General features: G+C 42.8%; 1 protein-coding gene across 1 annotated transcript in view; it reads right to left on the minus strand.

Moving 5' to 3' along the window:
• The window catches only part of PHIP (pleckstrin homology domain interacting protein), a gene marked incomplete in the record, with an annotated part of 1163892 nt that overhangs the window by 630927 nt on the left and 519945 nt on the right, over positions 1–13020 (minus strand). Inside the window, 1 exon segment of the mRNA XM_053710468.1 lies at positions 7759–7887. Coding sequence (XP_053566443.1) covers positions 7759–7887 — 129 coding nt within the window.

Below are 13020 nucleotides of genomic sequence, written 5' to 3' on the forward strand. Positions count from 1 at the left end.
AGCATATTTATATTTTAGAATTACATTCATAGTCCTGTGTAGTTTTATGCTTGCCTTTTAATATGCAAAATATTTAAAATAAACATTCATTGTCTCTGTATGTAGCAGACAAAAAAGGAATAAATAGTATTTTTAAACTTGGGTTCCATAGTCCTGTATAGTTTTAAGTTTGTCTTTCTTTTGTATACTAAGTAATTTATCTGTGCAAAATATAGAATATATATATATAACTTCTGGTGTTTCAATTAGAGTAAAAATATTGTCCTATTGTTTAACTAAGCACTGTTAAAATTGTATTGCTGAATGTTAGTAGCTGCTATCTTAAGTCTCATTGTGATATTTTAAATGCAACTCTGATTTGGAAGGCTATTGTGAATAAGGCTAGTTTTAAAGGTAAACTTTTATGAACTATGCATAGCATATTTTAATAATTCAAATGTGTACAATATTGATTCATATTCTAGTTACTACAAATATATTTCAATATGTTTATAGATATTAACTAATAATAAAGAATTCAGGAATTTATATTAATTTTATGGTTTCTAGTATATGCATATTTTTTGGGGTTCAGTTTAAAGGATAATTATTAAATATATTGTGTTATAACCATGCCATATACTGACAGGTGCCTACCTGCTCCTGCTGACTGAAGATCTAAATGTACTGACAGCAAAAGAAAATGCAGCCGTTCCAGCTCACTCTGGAACTCCTCCAGATCTTTCCGATCTAGATGCGAAGCCGGAAACTCCTTCCGGCTGTCAGATTAACTGTGTCTCCTCTGAAAAGCTTGCAATCTCTACAAAACTGCCGCCACAGTGAAAGGGACCGCCTCTCTGTAACATGGGCGGTCCCGGCGGACATTAAAGAAAACAAACACGGCAAGTTAACAAAAAATGTGACCGCACATAGAAAACTCCTGTATTCCTACACCGGAATAAGGAGGAAAAGTTCATTAAATTACAGTCTGAGCAACCAAGTAGGGTAAAACACAAACCCCCTTTTCTAACAAGTCAACAGTGCCTGCTCTTTTACCATAAAACAGATAAACCCCCCCCCCAGGATTAAATGTAAATGTCCATGTGCATCAATCTGCTTAAAGTGCCATAGTCCCTGTAAAAACAAAGCTTTTTGGATTTACCTGCACTTCAGGCTGTCCGGTAGAAAGGACAGCTCACCCGGATTGAGAGGATGCCACTCCTCACATGGACCTGTGAATAAAGAAAGATCAGAGTAAACTTACTCAGGCTTTCTGAATAAGACAGCAAACCTGTTAAGAAAACGCAGTGAGGGCTTTACCTCACAAGTTCCCAACTGCATAAAAGCCACCACTGCCCTACTGAAGAGAATGACAGGGGGTACGGATAGACCCAAGAAAAGATCAGAGCAAACCTACTCTGCTTTTAAAATAATAAAATCTTGATTGAAGTAAACTTCTTTTCAGACACCAAAAAAACTTCCCCTCCTCCTTGCACCGCAGGCAAAGAGAATCACTGGGGGTTGTGGGTAGGGAAGTGATACTTAACAGCTTTGATGTGGTGCTCTTTGCCTCCTCCTGCTGGCCAGGAGTGATATTCCCAACAGTAATTGAAGATTCTGCCATGGACTCACCATATCTTAGGAAAGAAATCTAATTTTATTAAAGGGATTTTATATGTAGAATGAAAAATAGTCTCAATACCAACCTTCCCACTAATACCATTCCCTGTGAAACTGGGTTCTTATAACAAAAAGGTTTCAAGTAATATCTTAAATAAATCATCTGTAAACATGACAAACATAGTGAGCATTTAAAAAGTTAAAAAGAAACAAATCCCCTGACTCAGTCGAGTTTCACATTAAGCTTCTCCAAAGGGGTAAACAGAGCTGCAACAGTCATGTAAAGGTGCTAAAAACCCACCCTTGGGAGTTTTTTTCCCCATTGGTTGAAAAAGGGCATCTATATAGCCAATAATTTGAATTATTAGAATCATCCAATCAAAAAAACTTTAGTTAAATGTATCTGGAGTTTTAACCCTTTAAGGACGCAGCTTTCGGTTTGCTCAATTGTTTTATGACGGAAAAGTTCCGTCATATGTCCTTAAGAGGTTAATTGACTGAAAAATCCACAATATGAAAACATATACCAACAATTGTTCCCCATATAGGTGAATACACATCTAATCATATCAATTATAAAATTGCCCAAGATGTCAGAATAGTATCAGTCAATAATTAAAGGGACATTCTAGACACATTTTTAATTCACCTAGATGAATTACTTCTTTGAATAGAAACATATTTGCAATATACATGTATTGGCAAAAAACATAAATTATGCTTATCTGATAATTCCATTTCCATCTGTATGGGAAGAGCTCACAGCTGCATTCCTTACTTGTGGGAAATACTGAACCTGGCCACCAGGAGGAGGCAAAGACACCCCAGCCAAAGGCTTAAATACCACCCCCACTTCCTCATAACCCCAGTCATTCTGCCGAGGGAACAAGAAACAGTAGGAGAAATATCAGGGTGAAAAAGGTGCCAGAAGAAAAAAAATTCAAATTTAGGGCCACCCATCGGAGAACACGGGCGGGAGCTGTGGACTCATCCCATACAGATGGAAATGAAATTATCAGGTAACAATAATTTAAGTTTTCCATCTTAATATGGGAAGAGTCCACAGCTCCATTCCTTACTTGTGGAAAACATATACCCAAGCTCTAGAGTACACAGAATGCTAACGGGAGGGAAAAAAAGAGAGAAGGACCCTAATCTGAGGGCACCACAGCCTGCAAAACCTTTATTCCGAAGGCATCTTCATAAGAAGCAAAAACATCAAACTTGTAAAATTTGGGATAAGTATGTAAGGAGAACCAGATAGCCACCTTACAAATCTGATCCATAGAAGACTAATTTTTGAAGGCCCAAGAGGAACTACTGCTCTCGTAGAATGAGCCGTAATCCTCAAAGGAGGCTTATGTCCCACCGTTTCTATGCTAAACGGATGACACTGCTCAGACAAAAAGATAAGGAAGTCGAAGAGGCCCTCTGACCCCTACACTTCCCGGAAAAGAGAACGAACATAAAAGAGGTTTGTCTAAATTCCTTTGTGGCCCGAAGATACAACTTTAAGGCACAAACCACATACAGAAATACGTTGTAAACGTTCCATCGACAAAGAAGGATAAGGACATAAGAAAGGAACCACAATCTCTTGATTGATGTTGCAAATTGACACAACATTAGGAAGAAACCTAACTTGGTTCGTAGAGCAGCCTTATCGGCATGAAACCCCAGGTAAGGAGGGTCGCATTGCAAGGCAGCAATCTCAGAGACTCTACGTGCAGTAGCAATAGCTAGAAGAAAAAGAACCTTCCAAGACAACAATTTAATGTCTACTTCATGCATAGGCTCCAATGGAGCCTGTTGCAAAACTTAAGGACAAGATTTAAACTCCAAGGAGGAGCCTTAGATCTAAACACAGGTCTGATCCCAGCAGATCCTTAACAAATGGCTGCACATCTGGAAGCTCGGCAAACCTCTTGTGCAGTAACACAGACAGGGCCGAAAACTGTGCCTTCAGTGGACTTGCATAAAGCCCTTGTCTAGTTCCTGGAGAACAGAATAAGTAGGTCCTCCACACATTATGATAGATGCGACGAGCAACCAGCTTACGAGCTTGAATGAGAGTAAAAATAACTCTCTCAGAAAACCCTCTCTTGGCTAGGACTAAGCGTTCAATCTCCACGCAGTCAGCCTCAGAGAATCTAGACATTGATAAACAAAGAAACCTTGGTCAGTAGATCCCTGCGACAAGGTAACTTCCACGGAGGAGATGATGACATCCCCACTAGGTCCGCAAACCATATTCTTTGTGGCCAAGACGGAGCAGTCAGAATCACTGATGCCTGCTTGACTCGAGCCACTACACTAGGAAGTAGTGGTAACGGTGGGAAAGGAAAATTGGATTGAACCTCCAAGGCACCGCTAATGCATCTGTTAGCTCTACCTGAGGATCCCTGTACCTCGACCCCTATCTGGGTAGCTTGGTATTGAGACATTATAAGATCTTCCTCTTGCAAATTTCTGCAAACACTCGGGATGGAGAGACCATTCTCCCGGATGAAAGGATTGTCTGTTGAGGAAATCTGCTTCCCAGTTGTCCACACCCAGAATGTGGATCGCTGACAGCGAATAAATGCAGGTCTCCCCCACACCAGAATCCGAAATACTTCGCTCATAGCTAGGGAGCTTCTCGTCCCCCCTTGATGGTTGATGTAAGCCACCAAAGATATATTGTTTGATTGGAATCTGATTAACTGGGATGAACCCAGCAGAGGCCAAGCCTTCAGAGCATTGTATATTGCCCAAAGATCCAAAATGAGATCAGGAGCTTTACCTCCTGAGACCAGATGTCCTGTACCTTCCTGGCACCCCAAACGGCTCCCCATCCTGACAGACTCGCAACCGTAGTCACAATCACCCAGGATGGTCTTGAGACGGACGTCCCTCAGGACAAGTGATTCGGACAAAACCACCAAAATAAGCCATTCTCCCGATTGGTTGTCCAGAGAAATCTGTTAAGACAGATCCGAATGATCGCCGTTCCACTAGTTCAGCATGCGCAGTTGCAACAGTCTGAGGTGAAATGATGTCCAAGCTGGATACTATGAGACCAAACACCTCCATACACCGAGCCACAGATGGCCTCAAGAAGGGCAAGACGTGTTCAAGCTAGCTTGCAGCGTCTCTGGTCTGTTAGAAATGTTCTCATGGAGACTATTATAGTACCCAAGAATTCTACCCTGGTACTTGATACAAGAGAACTATCTCTAGATTATCTGTCATCCATGGGATCGAAGAAGACAGAGGAGATATTCCGAATGGTCCACTCTTCGAAAAATGTCTTTAGCTAGACCAAACGGAAGAGCAATAAACGGGAAGTGCTGGTCCAGGAATCTATCGTGGTCATGTAACCCTGAGCTATGACCTCCAGGACCCATGGATCCTGCACGTCCCTGAACCAAGCGACTGAAAAGAGCGACATACTGCCCCCTACATGATCCAGAAGAGGGCCAGGGACCGCCCATTCATGCTGACATAGACTCCGCGGGCTTCTTGCTCTGCTTGAATTTATTCCAGGACTGAGCCGGCTTCCAAGAGCTCTTGGTTTGCTCTGGCTTAGCGGGGGACTGCTGGCATGGGCTTTATCAGAACGAAAAGAACGAAAATCGTCCCTTAGATTAGTTCATATACTCTTGCAGTAGGAGGGCACCCTTGCCCCCTGTGACCGTGGAGATAATTGAGTCCAGGCCTGGACCAAACAAATCATTCCCTTAAAGGGAGGGAAGAAGTCTAGACTTAGAAGTCATATCCGCAGACCATGACTTCAGTCAGAGCCCGACGGGTCTGAACAGAAAAAACTGAAGCCATAGCATTCAAGCGAATAAACTGCCTAATAGCAGTACAGATAAAAGAATTAACCACCCTCAAGGCCGTAAATCTTTTCTGAGTAACGTCGAGGGGATCCTCCACCCCAATGAAATCCTATAAGGAATCACACCAGAAGATAGTTTCTCCAGTAACCGCAGCAACAGCCTTCGCCAGTTGAAACAAATATCAAGTATGCTGAAACATCTTTCTTAACAGAGTTTCCATCTTTTATCCATGGGCTCTTCAAACGAAGAACTATCTTCAAGCGGGATAGTAGTACGTTTAGCAAGGGTGAAGATAAAGCCATCCCATTTAGGGACTAACCTCAAAACTCCATTGAGAGTCCAGGACCGGGGACAAATTGTTAAAGGGAGAAGAGGGGGAAAAGGAATCCAATCCTGTCCCATTCATTCTTAATAATGTTCGCCATTAATAAGGTATCACCCTGTCCTCAAACTCTATCCAATTTAGTAACTAAAGGTTCATCAGGAAAATTGGCCTCTGGAACCTCTGAATGCTCCAAAAACTTCCATTAGAACAAAGCGCAAATTCCAAAACTACAGTTTGGCTCCTCTGCAGCCGGAGGTTTTAAAGCAGCATACTCCAACCAGAATATTCATACTCTGAAGTCCAGAACTTCATCCTCGGATAACCCTTAGTTAAATCCAATAAATTTTCTGATGTACTCTGGGAAGGAGTGCAATATGTAACCTTTCGTTTGCGCTCAGCAGGGCGAGGTGAAGCATTAAGGGCCGCAGACACCGCCGTCTGAACTGCCCAGTAACGTCTGGTGAAAAAAGGCCCCCTCCAGATAGAGGATCAGCAATGCTACGGGTACACACCTCACTGGATGACAACTCCTCAGAGGTGGACGGCTCCGTGGTATTAAACATGTTAGATATTATTACATTATTAAGGCATATGGAACATAAGAGGGCGGAACTAAGGCCTCCTCACCATATAAACAGGAATTACTCATTAGGAATAGAGGGAGTGCGATCTAAAATAAATAAAACATCTTATTTTATTAAAAAAAAACGGCACCCTTATACCCCAATGGCTGGGGCACTCACCACCTCCTATGACCCAGACAGTACAGAAATTTATGACTCCTCTCTGATAGACAACCGGTCAGGAAAAAGGGAATGAATTACATGGTGCACAATACAGGACCATCCCTGCTATGAAAAAGTGCGCCAAGCTTGTAAGCTGCATGGCTCTCTAAGTGAAAGTGAAACCTGCATATTCCATAACAGCCTATGAGCCCATAACATCTCACACATAAAAGAAGCATAAAATCAAATAAACTTAAAATGTTATTCTCCCCTGTTCAATAATCCCCCTAAGGAGATATTAACCCTTGAGTCTATACAGATAAAATGAGTCACACTATGACCCTGTCTTCTTGCTTTATCATACATGTTTAAAATATGAAATTATCTTACCAGAATCAACGCTGTGGAACAGGAACACGACCCTTCAAGTGTGACAGATAGTAGCATCGCTTCTGACATGGACTTGAGTGAGGAAAGCAGGCATCGAAACTCGTCAACGCTGATTGCCTATGGAGCTGTTAATATGAGTCTGGATGGTTTCGCAGAAAGACTCCTCCTGCATCGCCGAACTTTCATCCATGCTCTCACTGAGAGGCTGACAAGACTACTTAAAACTCTAGTCCCATCTCGAAGAGTACTACCCTCCATAAGAGACTACTCCGAAATCTTCAAACAGTTCTCTGCCAACCTCCTGTGACGAAAGGCAAAAAATGACTGGGGTCATGAGGAAGTGGGGCAGGTATTTAAGCCTTTGGCTGGGGTGTCTTTGCCTCCTCCAGGTGGCCAGGTTCAGTATTTCCCACAAGTAAAGAATGCCGCTGTGGACTCTTCCCATATTAAGATGGAAATACTTCTAGTAAAAGTTATCACTGTTTTAGTGTGAATATTTTTCTCTGCACGTGCATGTATAGCATAGCTAGATATTCTTAGTGAACCAGCCTTTTAAATACTTCAGCTGCTCAGAGCACCAGTGGGGCTTGTATCATGTCATCAATTAACAAATTGAGTCGTTACCAGATGGTATAAGCACATTAGGCTCTCTGAGCAGGTGCTGTGCTTAAAATGCTGGTGTACAGTGCATACTTACATACACTTTTGAAACAGTTATAGCTTTTATTAGAAGCATTTTTGTCAAGTGGATTCCAAATTTGGACGGAAAGTCCCTTTAAGATAAAATTAGCTAGCAATGATGATTCGCGTGATTCTGTTGATATAATTCCTAAATATCTGTGCTATAACAAATCCCCAGTAATTATATTATAATGAACAGTGTAAATTAAAAACATACCTTGTCATATTTGCTACTGGAACCAAAGCCAAATATCAAAAGATGACCATGAGAATCTGTGCAAGCAAAATGTTGACCATCTGGAGAACACTTGCAGTCAAATACTGCTCCATGACCTTGTCCTTCAATCTGAAAAACAAATAATTCTAAATATATTTCTAGAATCATCTACAAACCAGCTTGAAATTGCAACATGCTTTTGAAGGTAATAGTTGGCAAAGTTTTTGAAAGAGGGTTGATAACGCGGTAAAAACACTTAAAGGGACATGAAACCAACAATTTTCCTTTCATGATTCAGAAAGAGCAATTGAAAATAACTTTCCACTTTATTTCTATTATCAATTATGCATCATTATCGTGGTATAAATTATTGTAGAAGCAGCAAAGGACTACTGGGAGACAGCTGAACCCATCAGAAGAGTTATATATGTGCAGAAACAAACCAGGAGCTAGCTCCCAGATACCTAGGTATGCTTTTCACAGACAAAGTTTGGCTTTCATATTCTAGTATTTTTAGAAAATATGTAAAGTTTGGAAAAAAAGGAAATTTATGCTTACCTGATAAATTGATTTTTTCTATGATACGACGAGTCCACGGATTCATCCTTTACTTGTGGGATATAATCCTCCTGCTAACAGGAAGTGGCAAAGAGCACCACAGCAGAGCTGTCTATATAGCTCCTCCCTTGACTCCACCCCCCAGTCATTTGACCGAAGGTATAGGAAGAAAAACAGAATTTATGCTTACCTGATAAATTACTTTCTCTTACGGTGTATCCAGTCCACGGATTCATCCTTACTTGTGGGATATTCTCAATCCCTACAGGAAGTGGCAAAGAGAGCACACAGCAGAGCTGTCCATATAGCTCCCCTCAGGCTCCGCCCCCCAGTCATTTGACCGATGGTTAGGAGAAAAAGGAGAAACCATAGGGTGCAGTGGTGACTGTAGTTTTACAAAAATAAATTTGAACCTGACTTAATTGCCAGGGCGGGCCGTGGACTGGATACACCGTAAGAGAAAGTAATTTATCAGGTAAGCATAAATTCTGTTTTCTCTTACATGGTGTATCCAGTCCACGGATTCATCCTTACTTGTGGGATACCAATACCAAAGCTTTAGGACACGGATGAAGGGAGGGAACAAGTCAGGTAGCCTAAACGGAAGGCACCACTGCTTGCAAAACCTTTCTCCCAAAAATAGCCTCCGAAGAAGCAAAAGTATCGAGTTTGTAAAATTTGGCAAATGTATGCAGTGAAGACCAAGTCGCTGCCTTACAAATCTGTTCAACAGAAGCCTCATTCTTGAAAGCCCATGTGGAAGCCACAGCTCTAGTGGAATGAGCTGTAATTCGTTCAGGAGGCTGCTGTCCAGCAGTCTCATAAGCCAATCGGATGATGCTTTTCAGCCAGAAGGAAAGAGAGGTAGCAGTCGCATTCTGACCTCTCCTCTTACCAGAATAGACAACAAACAAGGATGATGTTTGTCTGAAATCTTTAGTTGCCTTTAAATAGAATTTTAAAGCGCGAACCACATCAAGATTGTGTAACAGTCGTTCCTTCTTAGAAACTGGATTAGGACACAGAGAAGGAACAATAATTTCCTGGTTAATATTCTTATTAGAAACCACTTTTGGAAGGAAACCAGGTTTGGTACGCAAAACAACCTTATCTGCATGGAACACCAGATAGGGTGAATTACACTGCAAAGCAGACAATTCAGAAACTCTTCGAGCAGAAGAAATAGCTACCAAAAACAAAACTTTCCAAGATAATAGCTTAATATCTATGGAATGTAAAGGTTCAAACGGAACCCCTTGAAGAACTGAAAGAACTAAATTTAGACTCCATGGAGGAGCCACAGGTTTGTAGACAGGCTTGATTCTAACTAGGGCCTGTGCAAACGCCTGAACGTCTGGTACAGCTGCCAGAAGCTTGTGTAACAGGATAGACAGAGCAGATATCTGTCCCTTTAAGGAACTAGCTGACAAACCTTTCTCCAATCCTTCTTGGAGAAAGGACAATATCCTTGGAATCCTAACCTTACTCCACGAGTAACCCTTGGATTCGCACCAACAAAGATATTTCCGCCATATCTTATGGTAAATTTTCCTGGCGACAGGCTTTCTGGCCTGGATCAGAGTATCTATAACTGATTCAGAGAACCCACGCTTAAGATAGAATTAAGCGTTCAATCTCCAAGCAGTGAGTTGCAGAGAAACTAGATTTGGATGCTTGAATGGACCTTGAATTAGAAGATCCTGCCTCGATGGCAGTTTCCAAGGTGGAGCCAATGACATGTCCACTAGGTCTGCATACCAAGTCCTGCGTGGCCACGCAGGCGCTATCAGAATTACCGAAGCCTTCTCCTGTTTGATTCTGGCTAGTAGCCGAGGAAGAAGAGGAAACGGTGGAAAGACATAAGCTAGACTGAATGACCAAGGCGCTACTAAAGCATCTATCAATGCCGCCTTGGGATCCCTGGATCTGGATCCGTAAAGGGGAAGTTTGGTGTTCTGACGGGACGCCATCAGATCCAATTCTGGAATGCCCCATAGCTGGGTCAGCTGAGCAAAAACCTCCGGGTGGAGTTCCCACTCCCCCGGATGGAAAATCTGACGACTCAGAAAATCCGCCTCCCAGTTGTCTACGATGTGAATTGCAGATAGATGGCAGGAGTGATCCTCCGCCCATTTGATGATCTTGGTTACTTCTTTCATCGCTAGGGAACTCTTTGTTCCTCCCTGATGATTGATGTACACTACAGTCGAGATGTTGTCCGACTGAAATCTGATGAATTTGGCCTCCGCTAAATCAGGCCATGCCTGGAGCGTATTGAATATCGCTCTCAGTTCCAAAATGTTTATCGGGAGAAGAGATTCTTCCCGAGAACATAGACCCTGAGCTTTCAGGGAGTCCCAGACCGCACCCCAGCCTAACAGACTGGCATCGGTCGTGACAATGATCCACTCTGGTCTGCGGAAACTCATTCCCTGAGACAGGTGATCCTGAGACAACCACCAGAGAAGAGAGTCTCTGGTTTTCTGGTCCATTTGTATTTGAGGAGACAAATCTGCATAATCCCCATTCCACTGTTTGAGCATGCACAGTTGCAGTGGTCTTAGATGAATTTGGGCAAAAGGGACTAAGTCCATTGCCGCAACCATTAAACCGATTACCTCCATGCACTGAGCCACAGAAGGCCGAGGAATGGAATGAAGAACTCGGCAAGTATTCAAAAGTTTGGACTTCCTGACCTCTGTCAGAAAGATTTTCATTTCTACCGAGTCTATTAGTGTTCCCAGGAAGGGAACCTTTGTGAGCGGGGACAGAGAACTTTTTTCGACGTTTACTTTCCACCCGTGAGACCTTAGAAAGGCCAGAACAATGTCCGTATGAGCCTTGGCTCTGTGGAAAGACGACGCCTGAATTAAGATGTCATCTAGGTAAGGTGCTACTGCAATGCCCCGCGGTCTTAGAACCGCTAGAAGGGACCCTAGCACCTTTGTGAAAATTCTGGGAGCGGTGGCCAACCCGAAAGGAAGGGCCACAAACTGGTAATGCGTGTCCAGAAAGGCGAACCTTAGGAACTGATGATTATCTTTGTGGATAGGAATATGTAGGTACGCATCCTTTAGATCCACGGTAGTCATATATTGACCTTCCTGGATCATCGGCAAGATTGTCCGAATGGTTTCCATTTTGAAAGATTGAACTCTGAGGAATTTGTTTAGAATTTTTAGATCCAGGATTGGCCTGAAAGTTCCCTCCTTTTTGGGAACTACAAACAGGTTTGAGTAAAATCCCAGTCCTTGTTCTGCAATTGGAACTGGGTGTATCACTCCCATCTTTAAAAGATCTTCTACACAGCGTAAGAACGCCTGTTTCTTTGTCTGGTCTGAAGACAAACGAGAAATGTGGAACCTTCCCCTTGGGGGAGAGTCTTTGAATTCTAGAAGATACCCCTGAGCCACAATTTCTAATGCCCAGGGATCTGGAACATCTCTTGCCCAAGCATGAGCAAAGAGAGAAAGTCTGCCCCCTACTAGATCCGGTCCCGGATCGGGGGCTACCCCTTCATGCTGTCTTGGTAGCAGGCGCAGGCTTCTTGGCCTGTTTACCCTTATTCCAGCCCTGCAGGGGTTTCCAGGTTGCTTTGGGCTGTGAAGCGTTACCCTCTTGCTTTGCGGCAGCAGAGGTTGAAGCAGGTCCGCTCCTGAAGTTGCGAAAGGAGCGAAAATGAACCTTGTTTTTGGCCTTAAACGGTCTATCCTGCGGGAGGGCATGATATCCGCGATAATTTCTTTCAACTCGGGACCAAAAAGAGTCTTTCACTTGAAAGGAATATTTAGTCATTTTGTTTTGGACGACACGTCAGCCGACCATGATTTGAGCCAAAGCGCTCTCCGCGCCATAATGGCAAAACCAGAATTTTTCGAAGCTAACTTAGCTAATTGTAAAGCGGCATCTGTGATAAAAGAATTCACCAGCTTTAGAGCATGAATTCTATCCATGACTTCGTCATATGAAGTCTCCCTCTGGAGCGACTCTTCCAGCGCCTCAAACCAAAAAGCCGCTGCAGTAGTTACAGGAATAATGCAGGCAATTGGCTGAAGAAGGAAAGCTTGCTGAACAAAAATTTTCTTCAGCAAACCTTCCAATTTTTTATCCATAGGGTCTTTAAAAGCACAACTGTCTTCTATTGGTATAGTTGTATGCTTAGCAAGTGTTGAAACTGCTCCCTCTACCTTAGGGACCGTCTGCCACGCGTCCCGCCTGGGGTCATTTATGGGGAACATTTTCTTAAAGATAGGAGGGGGAACAAAAGGTACACCTGGTCTCTCCCACTCCCTAGTCACAATATCCGCCACCCTCTTCGGGATCGGAAACGCATCAGTGTATACAGGGACTTCTAACAACCTGTCCATTTTACACAATTTTTCTGGGACCACCATGGGGTCACAATCATCCAGCGTAGCTAAAACCTCCTTAAGCAGGACTCAGGTGTGTTCCAGCTTAAATTTAAACGCTAAGGAATCTGAATCTGCCCGCTGAGAAACTTTTCCTGTGTCAGAAATTTCTCCCTCAGACCATCCCTCACTGCCACTTCAGAGTGTTGTGAGGGTACAACAGATAAATCATCCAAAGCTTCTGATTGCTCATCCTCTGTTCTTAAAACGGAGCTACCACGCTTTTTTGGAAAAACTGGCAGTTTGGATAGAAATGCCTCAAGGGAATTATCCATGACTGCTGCTAATTGCTGTA

The sequence above is a fragment of the Bombina bombina genome, chromosome 4 (assembly GCF_027579735.1).
Source record: "Bombina bombina isolate aBomBom1 chromosome 4, aBomBom1.pri, whole genome shotgun sequence".
Lineage (NCBI taxonomy): Eukaryota > Metazoa > Chordata > Amphibia > Anura > Bombinatoridae > Bombina > Bombina bombina.